Consider the following 16,568-nt stretch of genomic DNA (forward strand, 5'->3'; position numbering starts at 1 on the left):
GGTTGTGGGTGTGTTCTGCCATGGTTGTGGGTGTGTGTTCTGCCATGGTTGTGGTGTGTGTTCTGCCATGGTTGTGGGAGTGTGTTCTGCCATGGTTGTGGGTGTGTGTTCTGCCATGGTTGAGTGTGTGTTCTGCCATGGTTGTGGGTGTGTGTTCTGCCATGGTTGTGGGAGTGTGTTCTGCCATGGTTGTGGGTGTGTGTTCTGCCATGGTTAGGTGTGTGTTCTGCCATGGTTGTGGGTGTGTGTTCTGCCATGGTTGTGGTGTGTGCTCTGCCATGGTTGTGGGAGTGTGTTCTGCCATGGTTGTGGGTGTGTGTTCTGCCATGGTTGAGTGTGTGTTCTGCCATGGTTGTGGGTGTGTTCTGCCATGGTTGTGGGAGTGTGTTCTGCCATGGTTGTGGGTGTGTGTTCTGCCATGGTTGTGGGTGTGTGTTCTGCCATGGTTGTGGTGTGTGCTCTGCCATGGTTGTGGTATGTGTCTTGCATGGTTGGGTGTGTGTTCTGCCATGGTTGTGGTGTGTGTTCTGCCATGGTTGTGGCGTGTGTTCTGCCATGGTTGTGGTATGTGCTCTGCCATGGTTGTGGTGTGTGTTCTGCCATGGTTGTGGTATGTGTCTTGCATGGTTGGGTGTGTGTTCTGCCATGGTTGTGGTGTGTGTTCTGCCATGGTTGTGGCGTGTGTTCTGCCATGGTTGTGGTATGTGCTCTGCCATGGTTGTGGTGTGTGTTCTGCCATGGTTGTGGCGTGTGTTCTGCCATGGTTGTGGGTGTGTGTTCTGCCATGGTTGTGGTGTGTGTTCTGCCATGGTTGTGGTATGTGTCTTGCATGGTTGGGTGTGTGTTCTGCCATGGTTGTGGCGTGTGTTCTGCCATGGTTGTGGTGTGTGTAGATTTTTCTCTTTAGCCTTTCCTCCTCTGGGTGACGCAGCGCCACCGTGTGAGCAGTCTCCAGCTAGAAGGTGGTGGTGCGGGTCCGTGTTCCCTGCAGCTCTCACACGCCCTAACCGGAGCCTGACCTGTTCCTTTCCGAGGGTTTTTGTTTGACACTGAGGGTGGTAAATGAGGCTTCTCACCTCAGGTGTTTGAATGCTGTGGGAGTGGCATTGGCACCTCGTGTTCTGCGTGGAACTTGGCGAATTACGCTTGGCATGCACGTCTCGTGAGAGTTTGAGACTGTGGGATTTTGTGTTTTGGGCTGTCTGAGGGTTCATTGTTCTAGACCCTGGTCGCTGTTCACAAGGAGTGTGCCTCGCAGCTGCCCGGGTGAGCCCAGGGTGGGTTCCTGACCCCGCAGGGGGGATCCCGTCACGGGGTCTCCATGGGTGAGGTTTGGCTAGATCCGCATCTAAGCCGTGCGGCCTCCTGTGTGTGCGTGGGGCAGTGGTTCCGTGTGGTCTCCTGTGTGCAGTGCAGTGGTCCCGTGCAGCCTCCCGTGTGTGGTGCAGTGGTCCCGTGGCAGCCTCCTGTGTGTGCGTGGGGCAGTGGTTCCGTGTGGTCTCCTGTGTGCGGTGCAGTGGTCACGTGCAGCCTCCTGTGTGTGGTGTAGTGGTCCCTGTGGGGGAATTGGCACAGGGATTCAGGGACATCCAGGAAAAGGGCCGTGGTTTTTTTCCAGTGTATTCTGAAGCTGTGTGGAGCCCATGGTGTGCGCTGAGGGCCGGGAGCAGCGGAGTCCAACGGGGAGCCTTCCTGTCTGCCAGCGGCGGGTGTGGCAGCCTCAGCTGTGCCCGAGGCCGAGGCCGTGGGAGGTTGGGGAGAGAAACTGGTGGGACCCTGAGCCACTCCTCCACTGCCCCCTCTCCACAGAGGGTGTGCTCAGCCGGGGGGGCCCCTGGCAGGGGCAGCCAGAGGAGGGGGCTCCCCAGGCCTCCCCCCCACCAGGGGTGAGTGCTGGCCGTCTCTGCCACCCTTGGCCACCCCAGTGTAGAAGCCACCACTTCCTCACAGCTTCTCAGGTTGCAGGAAAGGCGCTGTGTCGCTCCTGGGTTCCCTAAGTATTAGTGACTGGGGTAAGCAGTGCAAGGCAGGTCTCTGGGGGTGGCATGTGGCGTCCTCCCAGTGCCAGCCACTCAGACCCTTTCCCATTCCTGTACCAGGGGCCCCCTGACTTTCTGCAGGGACTGACAGACACCTGGCTGGATGCGGGCCGCAGGTTCCTCGCGCTGTGTGGGCTTTCCGTTTTCTCCTTGTAAGGACCAGTTGCGACAAGGACAGGATGGGGCTGCTACTCGCAGTGGTTCCCTGCTGGGCTGCCATGTTCCAGGAGCTTCCGCCCAGTATTTACAAATGCATATTCCTGGGCCTCCATCAGACCTACCACGTGAGCACCTCGGATCCCACTGGCTCGGTCATGGGAGAGTGGGAAAACGCCACCAATCCCTGAGCACGTCAGGGCTGGAGCTGACCCGGTGAAAACCAGCAGGGCGCTGAGAGAAGTCGCCCGTGGGCCTCGTGGGCGTGGCGCTCCTCCTGAAGACGGTAACTCTCCTCCCAGGACAGCTGCGTTGTAAATGGCTTGCCCATCTTGCCGCTCACTCTCTGTCTTTGGCTGAGTTTCTCGCCCAGATGTGTCTGTCATGAGTCTCTTTCATTTTGTACAGGGGCCCCTGCAGTGACGGTGTGCTTGGTGGAGACCCCCACACAATAAGCTAGCCCCTTCGCTCAGTCCCACGAAGGGGGGTTCTGTCTGAGTACCGCGACATGGCCATCTGAGAATTTTTGATTTTTTACTTTTTATTTATGTTTCATCTGTTTATTTTTATTGGAAGGCCAGATTTATGAAAGAAGGAGAGTCAGAGAGATCTTCCACCTGCTCGTTCACTCGCCAGATGACTGCAATAGCCTGAGCCGATCTGAAGCCAGGAGCCAGGAGCCTCTCCTGGGTCTCCCACACGGGTGCAGGGTCCCAAGGCTTTGGGCCGTCCTCCACTGCTTTCCCAGGCCACAAGCAGGGAGCTGGATGGGAAGTGGAGCAGCCAGGACACAAACAGTTGCCCATATGGGATCCCGACACTTGAAGGTGGGAGACTAGCCAGCTGAACTATCTTGCCAGCTCCATCTGAGACTTTTATAAAAGATGTGCTTATTATATGAAAGTCAGAGTTCCAGAGAGACATAGATGTCGCATGTGCTGGGTCACTCCCCAAGTGACCATGGCAGCCAGGCCCGGGCTGGAACGGGCAGTGTGCAGTTCCAGTCAGGTCTTTTACGTGGGCGCAGGGGCCCAAGCCCTTCCCTGGGCAGAAGAGCAGGAAGCTGGATGCGAAGCGTAGAGCAGCTGGGGCTTGCACTGCGTTCATGTGGGATGCTAGACTTGCTGCACCACAACAGTGGCTCCTTCACAGGGTTTTTTAAGGACCCAGTGCCCTTGTTGTCCCCCTGTAGCTCAGAGGACAGGAGGGGAAGCTGCTGGTTAGAGTTAAGGTGGATGTGCTGTGCCCAGGGGACACGGGTGTGATGGCCGCTGTCTGCCTGACCTCGCAGGTCCTGGGTCTGTGCCTCCTGCAGCCTTGCCTGGGGACAGGGACAGGAGACCAAGCCACAGAGCTGTACGTCTGTGGCAGGGATTGGAAGGGAATCTCTCACATGGGTGCCTGCCTTGCAGAGCTGAGTGGAAAGACTGTTCTGTCACATTGTGGAGGGTTTTGAAAAACAGGACCAGGAAATCAGGATACAGGTGGCAGAGCCTGTTACTGCTGCGGCCGGCACATCTGCGTTCCTCCCTCCTCTGTTTCATGGCAGACATGAGTCATCATTTTAAATATTTATTTATTTATTTATTTATTATCATCTTATGATACAATTCCACAGGCTCCTGGGATTTCCCTTATCCCTTCCCCAATCCCCCCCACACCTAGTTCCTCTTTAACATTACTGAAGTGTAGTTCTTCATACACAGTCATATGTCCATCACAGCGGGCATGGACAATGGCAGAGAGTCCAGCATCCTATTGTAAACAGTTTCATTGTAAGTCCATCTTTGTCTTGAAGTAGAGATGCATGCTACATTGTACCCTCACATCTGGATATGTTAGTCTCCATTATACAGTTACTATACATCCCTTAAATGAAAAGCCACAATACAAAATCAACAATAGAAAGAAAAATAGAAATTTACAATGCCATGAAGTTAAATAACAACTAGATATGACAGTCTCCATTACACAGCTATTATACAGCCTCTTAAATGAAAGCTACAAAACAAAAAATCAACATCAGGAATAAAAAAGGAATTAACACCACCAGGAAGTTAAACAACATGCTACTGAATGACTAACGTGTAGCTGGAGAAATGAAAAAGAACATCAGAACCTTCTTGAAGAGAATGATGCTACTGTATGATCTCATTGAAGAATTTAATTACAAGAAACTGTTATGAAGAGATGAAACTAACAAAAACAAAAACATCAAAATCCATGAGATACAGTTTCCGCTGATTTTTGTTGGTGAAATGTGTCTCTTCTAGACAACAAATAGATGGGTTTTGTTTTTTAATCCAGTCTACTAATCTATGACTGATTGAGCTTAAGCCAATTACTTTCAGGATTAATATGTATGGGTGGTAATTTGGTCCTGTCACTTTTTTTTTTTAAAGATTTTATTATTATTGGAAAGCCGGATATACAGAGAGGAGGAGAGACAGAGAGGAAGATCTTCCATCCGATGATTCACTCCCCAAGTGAGCCGCAACGGGCCGGTACGCGCCAATCCGAAGCCGGGAACCAGGAACCTCTTCCGGGTCTCCCACGTGGGTGCAGGGTCCCAAAGCTTTCGGGCCGTCCTCGACTGCTTTCCCAGGCCACAAGCAGGGAGCTGGATGGGAAGTGGAGCTGCCGGGATTAGAACCGGGGCTTTCAAGGTGAGGACTTTAGCTGCTAGGCCATGCCGCCGGGCCCTGGTCCTGTCATTTTAGGAATTGGTTGTTCATTGGTTTAGTCTTCTGTTGTCATTTTCCTGGGATGTTCTTCTTGTTTGCCTTTGGTTTTGTTGGGTGCTATTCCTCTTCTCTGTCAAGAGAACATCTTGAAGTATCATTTGTAGGGCAGGTTTGGAAGAGGCAAATTCTCTTAACTTTTCTTTGCTGTGGAAGAATTTTATTTCATTTTGCAAGACAAAAGAAAGCTTTCCTGGACATGTTATCCTGGGCCGATGATTTTTTTCTTTTAGAATCTGGAATATGTCACTCTATTCTCTTCTTGCCTGTGGAGTTTCCTGTGAGAGGACTCCTGTGAGTTTAATTGGCATTCCTTTATATGTTAATTGATTTTTTTCATGTGCACATTTAAGGATTTTTTTTCTTATGTTCAATTGAAGAGAGCTTGATGATCATGTGTCTTGGTGAAGATCACTTTTGATCAATCCTGTTGGGAGTTCTGTGCCCCTCCTGGATGCTGTTCCCCAATTCTTTCTCTAGATTAGGGAATTTTCCCTTATTATTTCATTAAGTATATCTGTAAAACCAGTTTCTCCCTCTGCACCTTCTGGGATTCCCATAACTCTTATATTTGGCCTCTTAATAGTGTCTTTCAATTCTTGAATACTTTTTTTGGCCTGATCCAGCTCTGCTTCCAGCTTTTTGTTTGCTTCCCCCTGGTGACAGGAAATATCTTCCAATTCTGAGATTCTTTCTTCTGCTTGCTTCATTCTGTTTTGGAGACTCTCCACTGTATTTTAATTTTCTCTACTGTGTTCTTAATTTCTGATATATCATCCTTGATTTGTTTTATTGTAGCTATTTCTTGTGTAACATATTTCTTAAATTCTTTGAACTCTTGTATGTGCTTCTCATTGTTGATCAGAAGCTTTATAATGAGTTTTCTGAATTCTGTGTGCCCCATTTTCTCGATGTCTTCCTCAGTTAACTCTGAGGTTGGCATAAAGTTTTGCTCCTTTGCAGGGGAGTTTTCAGTAATATTGTGTCTTTGTCTCTTCTTTTGCTCTTCGTCATTGTACTTCTGGTTAGCAGAGTCTTTTCCTTGGGGCAGGTTTCTAAGCTGTGTCACCCACAGGTCTACAGTTCAATTTTATTTATTGCAGTTGGTAGACAACTCTTTGCTTGCAGCCAATTATGCCACTAGCTCCAGCGAGTTCCAGGTCTGGGTTCCTATCTTAGATTTCCACCGTGGTCTCCACAGCCCCAGCTCCTGGCTCACCACTCTCCACCTCCTGTGATACCGTGCTGAGGCTGCACGGTGTCTCTGTAACCTTTCTCCCTCTTCCTGTTGGAGCAGGTCCCAGGATTAGAGAGACACCAGGTGTCCTATTGTAGCTAGGTTGTTGGTGGTGCTGATCTTGCCGGAACCTGTTGGACGTTAGGTCTGGGTGCCACACGGACCTATTTGGACTCATACGATGCCATAGACGGTATTATTTTCCTGTGGGACCAGTGCAATCTACTGAACTTAGTGAGTTCTCGCGAGCTCAGCACATGTGCAGTTCACTGTTGTCCCTGCAGTCCTAAACTTTTGCCATGGTGTACAAAATGGTGCCTCACGTGCCCCTACTAGAGTTCTTGATCTGCTGGCCGTCAGGTCTGAGGGCTACCCAGACCTGTCTTGGGCAGAACCTGTAGAATGCCATGTTGATGCAGTTCATTGAGTCAGAAGTGAGTTCACTCCCAGCTCAGTGTATGCTCAGTCCTTTCCCTTGCCTTTGCCTCCTTAAGCAAAATGGCGCCCAATTTGGCTCTAGGGGTCTGACTGGGCTGTGAAATCCACCCTGTTCTTGCACTGTCCATCTGGGATCTGCTGCTCTGTCTCTGCTCCTGCTCTAATCAAACAGACCAGCAGGACAGACAGTTCTTTGTCTGGGATTACCTCCCAAGCTCCCAGTGAAAGTCCCTTCCCACCTGGTTGCTGGTGGAGTTCCAGCTGCTGGTGAAGTTAGGATCGCCATTAGCTGAATGCGGCTGGAGTATCAGTCACTGCAACACCACACCGTTGTGTCTGCTGCTTTCCTGTGTCTCACAGTCTCCAGGTACCCCTCTACTGTTGTTCTGTCTTCTCCTATTTTCCAGAATGTGTCCTCTCTGCTTCAACCTGATTAAATGTTTCTCTGTCCGTTTAAACGTGTCCTTACCCTGTTCTGCCATCTTGATTCTCCCCGACTTGAGCCTCTTTGCTGATGCCTACTGTGCTGCTGTGACCATCCTGGTACAGGGGTCAGCATGTGTGTGTACTCAAGTGTGTGCAGGCCTGTGTGGGTACATCTGTTGTATGTGTCTGTGCCAGTGAGTGTGTGTGTCCATGTGTGTGCCAAGGGTGTGGTCTGATCATCCTGCATGCTTCTGGGTGTTGGAGGTGGACACTGCTGCCCCACCTGCTCTGGTCTGATGTGTGTGGTCTTGGCTACAGTGCCAGCTGTTGCCAGCTCCTGGCCACAGGTTGGAGGCAACCAGAAGCCAAAGGAGGAAATGCTGGGAGTAGACCCCAGGGGTTGCAGTTCTGGTTCTGACCTGCTGGTGGATCAGCCTGGGACCCCAGAGCCCTGGAGGTGGGGTGTCTGCGAGGTGTGTGGGACCCCTCCTGGAGGGGTGCGGGGCAGGGACTGTGGCCACAGGGGACCCTGGTCTGGGCCATCCTGTGCTGCTGACCATTCCCAGGGCCCCCTGGGAACCCGAAAGGACTCTGGCTTGCTGTGCCTGCAGCCCCAGGCCTGCTGGAGGGCATGGTCGACTCATCCTCTCCTGCCCTTGGGAAGAGCGTGGAGACTGGGATGTCATTTGGGACCATGTATGTTTTTCTTCCGGCAGCTTTGGCCCCATGGTTTTGCAGTGAGGCCAAACAGCCCCTGCTGATCTTGGGGGAGTGGTGGGTGGGCTCTGCTGGCTCAGCACCTGCCACTCCCTGGCTGGGCTGAGCTGGGCGCTGCAGAGCAGGAGTGCTGCTGGAGCTGCCCGGGCCCCCTCCCTCCCTGCGCGGCCCGGGCCCCCTGCGGGCTGCAGATGCGCTGCGGCCTCCTTCCTGCGGGGGCAGGGCTCGCGGCTGCTCCGGTAAGGCGCGCCCTCGCCGCTCCCTCACTGGCCGCTGCTCGGCTTTCTCCTGTTTTTGTTTGGAATGGCTGAGGGAAAAGACACACTAGATGGGGGCAGGCTGTGTGGAGGCGACAGCGGAGGGCTCAGGGGAGGAAACTCGGGCGGGCTGAGGAGCGCGGATCCGGGCTCCTGGGTGCCCGCAGCATTCCCAGCAGCCTTCCTACCGTGTTTCCGAACTTAGGAAGTCTGGTGTGGGGTGGGTGTTCTCGCAGGCGGTTGCGTTTGTGTGCATGTGTGCCTCGTGCACTCGGTGCACATCTGCCTGGGTGTGTGTCTTTACGTGCAGGCGTGTGTGCCTGTGTGCACGTGCCTGCTGTGCCTGCCGGCGGAGGGAGCCTGAGCAGGAGCAGGTGTGCAGTCGCAGGGCTGAGCTCTGGTGGCTCTGTGGGCTGGGGAGCAGTGGCAAGCTGACTGCTTGTTTGGGCTTGTGGGGTTCCTCCTTGCTCCCTTGCAGTGACGAGCTGGCTGGGGCAGAGGCCAGGGCTATGGTGGGCAAAGCCTGATGGGTCTGCTACCTGGGGGCTGCGGTGCTGGTGCTCGGGCGGGCACAGGGGTGTCACCTGGCTCCTGGAGGTGATGTAGTCCCCTCTGGGCCTCAGGGAGTGGACAGCTCAACTGCTTGTTCCATGGTGGTGCCAGAGTGCTGCCCAGCCTTTCCAGGGCTGTGCTCACTGGACCTAGCCGAGCTTCCTGCAGCCCTGCCTTGCCAGGGCAGTGACGAGGGTTGGGGAAGTGGCTTAGCAGGGTTCAAGTGTGTGAGTTCCTGGGAGACTTGGCACTGTGCTGCTTGTGTTTCAGGGATAAATGCGCAGGCCCGGAGGCTGCAGCGGATCCGTGCGAAGGGAACTCCAGCCCTGACCCCCGTGGCTCCCCGGAGCTCCCCCCAGCCCCGACTACGCCGCACAGTCAGTGAGACCAGCCTGAGCCCAGCCACCACCCTGCCTGACGTGTCCCAGGGCACTGAGGAGCCTGACCAGGACGCCATGCGCTACTCCCTCTTCCAGAGCCCGCACCTGCTCCTCCTGCAGGGCTACAGCCAGCAGCACGTGAGCCTGCCCTCCCTGACCCTGAGAAGGCAGGGCCGCTTCTCCCCCTCAGCCCAGGCAACTACAGGCACATGGGGCTGTAGCACGGGATGGATAGGGAACGCCAGGCTGGCCTGGCCTGCTGCCCGAGACAGCTGGCACACGGCACCTCAAGGGGCCTTTCCCTGGCACCCAGACCCTCCGGGGAACCCGCCCCACTCCTTGGTCTTCTCCTGGACTGCTGCTGGCCTGGCTCAGGGAAGGGCACAGGCAAGGGCAGGGACACGCGGTGGGCCCATCCACTCTCTCGTCCCAGCCGTGGTGCGGGGTGCTGAGCTGCTGCAGGGCCTGCTCTGGCCCACTCCAGCTGTTGTCCTCCCTGCCCGGCGCCCTCTCGCCTCCTCGGTTCCCTTCTCTCTCCAGACCAGGAGCACTTGGTGACGTTGTTGGGGCTCCCGGTGGCCCTGTCCCAGGAGATGTCCTTCCTGCCAAAGCTGGGCGGCAAGGGGCAATGCCTGCCTTGCCTCCTCCTCAACACACCAGGGCATTTGGGGTGGACTGCCTCCTGGACACACAGGAGGGTGGGTATGGGACACAAGCAGCACCCAAAGCCTGCAGTCCCTGCCACGTGGCTGGAAGACGCAGAGAGAGGGCCCTGTGCTATTTCCCTGCTTCTGCTGGAAGTGCCGGGGGTACCCGGCCCTAAGCGCCATGCGCATGTGTGTTTCAGGACAGCCTGGTGTATGTGCTGAGCCGCGAGCGGCACACGGTGGGCCAGCGGACGCCCTCCAGCAAGCCCAGCATCAGCCTCTCGGCGCCCGACATCCTGCCCCTGCACTGCACCATCCGCCGGCACCAGCCCCCAGGCGGGGCAGCCCCCCAGCTGCTGCTGGAGCCCATCCCTGGGGCGCCTGTCTCTGTCAACTTCTCCGAGCTGGGGCGGCGGACGGTGGTGCTGCGGCACGGAGACCTGCTTTCCCTGGGCCTCTACTACCTGTTGCTGTTCAAGGACCCCGCGCAGGCCCAGCCGCTGCCCACCCGGGCCCTGGCGTGCCTGCGGGCCGTGCCACAGAGCTGCCGGGTGTGCGGTGCCACGCTGCAGGCCCCAGGCGCCACCTCCTCACCACCTGACGCACTGCCACGCCGGCGGCCGCTGCACCTGGAGTTTGAGCGCGAGGAGGAGGGCCCCCTGCTGCAAAGGATCCTGACGCTGGTGGAGCCCGGGGGCGACGACCACAAGCTGACCCCCGCCTTCCTGCTCTGCCTCTGCATCCAGCACTCAGCCACGCGCTTGGAACCTGGCACGTTCGGGCAACTCCTGCTGAGAATCGCCAGAGCCATCCGCGCAACAGTCTGGGTGAGTCAAGGGCATTGTCCTGTGGGAGGGCCTGACACCTCCCCGGCCGGCAGGTGCTGCCCGAGACGCAGGCATGCGTCTCCCTGAGGTCCAGCCGGGCCTGGGTCACTGGCCTAGGACCCTTGACCGTATATTAAAAGCTGAAGCCACAAGCAGTCCTGTGGGCCTTGTGTCCTTGGGTTCCCGCGCACAGCGTGGCCTCGCCCCTCTGTGTAGGCATGTGCCTGGTGACTAGGTGTGGTTCCTGTGGTGTGGGGACAGTCACAGGAATGTCATCATTGCAGAGTTGCTCTGCCGGGCCTTGTTCCTCAGCCTTGTTCTCATGCCGGCCGAGCCTCGTGGCCACTGTATCGCACGTCACAGCCGAGGCAGCAGGCCAGCAGGGTCTGGGGCCCTGGCCTGGGGGTCCCGTGGCCGATGGGGAGCCAGGGTCCAGCCTGAGGCTGCACCGCCCATTCCTCCCCACGGCGCCCCGGAAGCCAAGGCTCGTGCCTCCGCTGTGACCTCCAGTCCAGCGTGGGCATCTCAGTCCGGGCTCCCCAGCTCCCCACGCACCTCCTACAGCCTCCTTGCCTGGCTGGAGCCCTGTGCTGGCCTGTGCTTCATGCCCCTGCCTGCCCACTCGCTGAGCAGCAGATGTGCACAGCACAGCTGGCTGTGCCTCACAGGAGCCCAGGATCCGCTAGCAGTCATTCCTGCTGCAGGGGCGGCCCAGGGTGTCGGGGAGCATGCGTGCACGTGTCACCAAGCAGCCTGTGTACAAGTGCTGACACACGCGCGTGACATGGCGTGAGGGGCTTTGGGAACATGAGTAGAATTTTGAAGGCTGTGTATGTGGAGATCTTGTAAATGTGCCTGGAAAACGGGTATTAACTGTGCAAGGACTACAGAAGGGGTTTTTTGCATCAGAAAAGAAAAAAGTATGGGGCCAGTGTTGTGGTGCAGGGGATTACACCACCGCCTGCAGTCCCAGCTCCCTGCTAATGCCCCTAAGGAAGAGCGGACGGGGCCCGAGTGCTGGGCCCCTGCACCCACCGGGGCACCCAGGCGAGTCGGGTGGGAAGTGTTCTTCCTGCCACGGCACAGGGAGGAGCACAGGATGCCCTGGGGATATGGGGTTCTGTGTACCCCGGTAGCCCCCGATGGCCTGACTTCCTTTCTCTTTGTGATTGTAGGAGAAAACCAGAGAGCTGGCAGAGAAGCAGGCGCAGCTGTAAGTATGGCCAGCCTCCTCCTGCCGTGTCACAGCAAGGGACCACTGGTCCTGAATGCCCGCGGGGGCCCAGGGCCACGGGGGCTCCCTGCCACGTGGGGTCAGCCCTGGGGCTCTTGGCTGTGTTCTCGACAGGGCAGCTGCTCCGACTGCCTCAGCACTGTGGGGCACGTGTCCCAGAAAATCTTGCGGGCTGAGTCCCCTCACTTCCCTGGTGGGTGCTTGGCCTGGCAAGAAGATGTGTACCCTCAGCTCCAACCATGCCAGAGTACAGTGGTCTGTGCTGGGGGCCGCCCTGGTGGCAGCCTCATGCAGGCTGCAGTGGTGAGGGTGGGCGGGCTGAGGCTGTGAGCGCTCTGCGGATCTAAACAGTGCTGGACAGACCCATGACAGGGGTCTGTGCTGGGGGAGGACTGGGCCATAGGGAATGGCTGTGACAGGGATCAGATGGAGCACTTCTCGGACAGCGTGTCTTCCCTGAAGAGGGCAGGACACGCCGAGGTCCACTCATGCGTCACTCACAGGCCTTGTCAGTCAGAGACGGAGCACTCACACACAGGCCTTGTCAGTCAGAGAAGGAGCACTCACACGCAGGCCTTGTCAGTCAGAGAAGGAGCACTCACACGCAGGCCTTGTGAGAGAAGGAGCACTCACACACAGGCCTTGTCAGTCAGAGGGAGCACTCACACACAGGCCTTGTCAGAGAAGGAGCACTCACACACAGGCCTTGTCAGTCAGAGAAGGAGCACTCACACACAGGCCTTGTCAGTCAGAGGGAGCACTCACACACAGGCCTTGTCAGTCAGAGAAGGAGCACTCACACACAGGCCTTGTCAGTCAGAGAAGGAGCACTCACACACAGGCCTTGTCAGTCAGAGAAGGAGCACTCACACACAGGCCTTGTCAGTCAGAGAAGGAGCACTCACACACAGGCCTTGTCAGTCAGAGAAGGAGCACTCACACGCAGGCCTTGTCAGAGAAGGAGCACTCACACACAGGCCTTGTCAGTCAGAGGGAGCACTCACACACAGGCCTTGTCAGTCAGAGAAGGAGCACTCATACACAGGCCTTGTCAGTCAGAGAAGGAGCACTCACACGCAGGCCTTGTCAGTCAGAGAAGGAGCACTCACACGCAGGCCTTGTCAGTCAGAGAAGGAGCACTCACACTCAGGCCTTGTGAGAGAAGGAGCACTCGCACGCAGGCCTTGTCAGTCAGAGAAGGAGCACTCACACGCAGGCCTTGTCAGTCAGGGGGAGCACTCACACGCAGGCCTTGTCAGAGAAGGAGCACTCACACACAGGCCTTGTCAGTCAGAGATGGAGCACTCACACGCAGGCCTTGTCAGTCAGAGGGAGCACTCACAGCAGGCCTTGTCAGTCAGAGGGAGCACTCACACACAGGCCTTGTCAGTCAGAGGGAGCACTCACACGCAGGCCTTGTCAGTCAGAGAAGGAGCACTCACACACAGGCCTTGTCAGTCAGAGAAGGAGCACTCACACACAGGCCTTGTCAGTCAGAGAAGGAGCACTCACACACAGGCCTTGTCAGTCAGAGGGAGCACTCACACACAGGCCTTGTCAGTCAGAGAAGGAGCACTCACACGCAGGCCTTGTCAGAGAAGGAGCACTCACACACAGGCCTTGTCAGTCAGAGGGAGCACTCACACGCAGGCCTTGTGAGTCAGAGAAGGAGCACTCACACACAGGCCTTGTCAGAGAAGGAGCACTCACACGCAGGCCTTGTCAGTCAGAGAAGGAGCACTCACACGCAGGCCTTGTCAGTCAGAGGGAGCACTCACACACAGGCCTTGTCAGTCAGAGAAGGAGCACTCATACACAGGCCTTGTCAGTCAGAGAAGGAGCACTCACACACAGGCCTTGTCAGTCAGAGAAGGAGCACTCACACGCAGGCCTTGTCAGTCAGAGAAGGAGCACTCATACACAGGCCTTGTCAGTCAGAGAAGGAGCACTCACACGCAGGCCTTGTCAGAGAAGGAGCACTCACACACAGGCCTTGTCAGTCAGAGGGAGCACTCACACACAGGCCTTGTCAGTCAGAGAAGGAGCACTCACACACAGGCCTTGTCAGAGAAGGAGCACTCACACGCAGGCCTTGTCAGTCAGAGAAGGAACACTCACACGCAGGCCTTGTCAGTCAGAGAAGGAGCACTCACACGCAGGCCTTGTCAGAGAAGGAGCACTCGCACGCAGGCCTTGTCAGTCAGAGAAGGAGCACTCACACGCAGGCCTTGTCAGTCAGGGGGAGCACTCACACGCAGGCCTTGTCAGAGAAGGAGCACTCACACACAGGCCTTGTCAGTCAGAGATGGAGCACTCACACGCAGGCCTTGTCAGAGAAGGAGCACTCACACACAGGCCTTGTCAGTCAGAGAAGGAGCACTCACACACAGGCCTTGTCAGTCAGGGGGAGCACTCATACACAGGCCTTGTCAGTCAGAGAAGGAGCACTCACACACAGGCCTTGTCAGTCAGAGAAGGAGCACTTACACGCAGGCCTGGTCAGTCAGAGGGAGCACTCACACACAGGCCTTGTCAGTCAGAGAAGGAGCACTCACACACAGGCCTTGTCAGTCAGGGGGAGCACTCACACGCAGGCCTTGTCAGTCAGAGAAGGAGCACTCACACGCAGGCCTTGTCAGTCAGAGAAGGAGCACTCACACGCAGGCCTTGTCAGTCAGAGAAGGAGCACTCACACGCAGGCCTTGTCAGTCAGAGAAGGAGCACTCACACACAGGCCTTGTCAGTCGGAGAAGGAGCACTCACACACAGGCCTTGTCAGTCAGAGAAGGAGCACTCACACGCAGGCCTTGTCAGAGAAGGAGCACTCACACGCAGGCCTTGTCAGTCAGAGAAGGAGCACTCACACGCAGGCCTTGTCAGAGAAGGAGCACTCACACACTGGCCTTGTGAGAGAAGGAGCACTCACACACAGGCCTTGTCAGTCAGAGAAGGAGCACTCACACACAGGCCTTGTCAGTCAGGGGGAGCACTCACATGCAGGCCTTGTCAGAGAAGGAGCACTCACACTCAGGCCTTGTCAGTCAGCGGGAGCACTCACACACATGCCTTGTCAGTCAGAAGGAGCACTCTCACACGCTCTTGCTTTGCACTTGCCTCACTGCCTCTGTTCCCGCCCAGGAGGTCAGTGGAGTTATTGCCATGCTCTTGTCCAAGGATGGAGACGAGCCCAGGTGAACTTTAGGGCTGGGGATGTTGCCTTCCCCCGCCACCGGCCGTGCAGTTAACCTCAAAAGCCTGCCACGGATCGCTCTCAGATCCGTGCTCCCAGATCCGTTGCTGTGAGATCTGCCTGCCATGAGCTGAGTGTGGCCTCAGCCCCCTGGGCTGGGAGCTGCATGGCCTGGCTGGGGACTCCTGGCTTGGAGCCTCAGAGGCAGCACTGGCTTCCAGTGGGGAGCAACACAAGCAGGAGAAAGTGTGGCACAGAGGTGGCACGCGGGCTTGTGGCTTTGGTGCGGGGGGAGGCCCAGGGTGTGGTGACCTCACACCGGCTGCTCCCCTCCGGCTCGGCTGTGGGACAGCTGTTGCTCCGGGGCTGGGGATGAGGTGTGTGGTGGCAGGATCTCCCAGGGGCAGCCCGTGAGGTGGCTAGGCCCCAGCTCCCGGGCTGGTGTGTGCACCTGGCGGCTGCCCACGGACCGGAAGAGCCAAGGTCTCCCCCGCCCCTGGCCTTGAGCAGCTGGACACGCGTGTCATGTTTTCCAGAGCTGTTATAGACACCACCCAGTCTCCATCCCTGCTGCATGCTGGGTGGGGCGGGGAGGTTGTTGTTTCCTTTTTCCTTTTAAAAACAGTGAATGATTTCCAAGACGGAGAGCGGTCACAGCGTCAGTCACCTCGAATCCACACCTGGATTTAACCTAAACATCTTGTCATGCTTGCTTCTGTCCTTTGCATTCTGCTTCTATTTGGGAGACGGGGAGAGAGCTAGCACTCGCATGGGCTGGGCATTACCCAGATGCCCGCAGCAGCCCGGGCAGGGCAGGCTGAAGTGGGTCGCCAGGAGCTTGCTCAGTGTGCTACCGAGTGCTGGGCTTCAGTGCTGCCCACCAGGGGCTGTGTGCGTACGAAGCTGGCGTTGGGAACCGGCCTGGTACTGGCTGGTATCTTGGCGGCCAGGCTTCCCTGCTGGCGCTGCTTGTTCCTCATGCAGGACCGTGGGCCTCTCCGGATGCTGCTCTGAGCAGCTCTGGGCATCAGATCTGTTCTTCCATCTGTTACTGCGAGCTGTTACATTTCCCCTGTAGAACTTTTCTTGCCTTCCTGGGACTAACTTCTGCGAGGCTCTTGGTGCTGTACTGACAGACGTGCGTGCTGTCTGCATACTGGGTTTGCGGATGTGTGTTGACTACCAGTGGCATGAGCCTGTCTAGCTGGTGAAGGCGTGCGTGGCCTTGCTTGGCCAGATTGCTGTGAGCTGGGAGTGGTGCGTTCTTGCTGACCCCAGCCCCTCCTGTGCAGTGGACTCCCAGGTGGCCGACCGAGGGAGCTGCGTTCTGTCTGGTCGTGTCACTGCAGCTTCCTTCACCCCCCGACAGGTTTGCTCCTTGCTGTCTGTCTGGCCTGTCCCCTGAATGACAGCGGCCTCCCGGCCCACCCACACTGATGCACAGGCAGGTGGTCGTGTGTAGTCCACAGTGATGAATGGTTCCGACTCCGTGCCCGTTTGCATCCTGGCTGCTGTGTGTGGGGTTTCTGTGAGCACAGCTGTGTCCGCGCTCTAACCCACTGCCTGTCCTGTTTCCCACCGTGGGTATGCTGACTCATGCCCACCCTCTCAGCAGGTGCGAGGGCTCCCTGGGCCCAGAACAGCTGTGCTGCTGCAGGAGCCGGACCCTGTGTGGTTGGGGTCTGCGTCTCGCTGGTGATTGGTGGTGGGGGCGGATCATTCACTCA

At 56.8% G+C, this 16,568-nt stretch overlaps 1 protein-coding gene across 1 annotated transcript in view; it reads left to right on the forward strand.

Moving 5' to 3' along the window:
- Nucleotides 1–16,568, forward strand: part of RADIL (Rap associating with DIL domain) — a 60,425-nt gene that overhangs the window by 29,223 nt on the left and 14,634 nt on the right. Inside the window, exons 3-5 of the mRNA XM_004598141.2 lie at nucleotides 8,834–9,081; nucleotides 9,791–10,417; nucleotides 11,593–11,630. Coding sequence (XP_004598198.2) covers nucleotides 8,834–9,081; nucleotides 9,791–10,417; nucleotides 11,593–11,630 — 913 coding nt within the window. The remainder of the gene's footprint in view (nucleotides 1–8,833; nucleotides 9,082–9,790; nucleotides 10,418–11,592; nucleotides 11,631–16,568) is intronic.

The sequence above is a fragment of the Ochotona princeps genome, chromosome 24 (genome assembly GCF_030435755.1).
Source record: "Ochotona princeps isolate mOchPri1 chromosome 24, mOchPri1.hap1, whole genome shotgun sequence".
Classification (NCBI taxonomy): Eukaryota; Metazoa; Chordata; class Mammalia; order Lagomorpha; family Ochotonidae; genus Ochotona; species Ochotona princeps.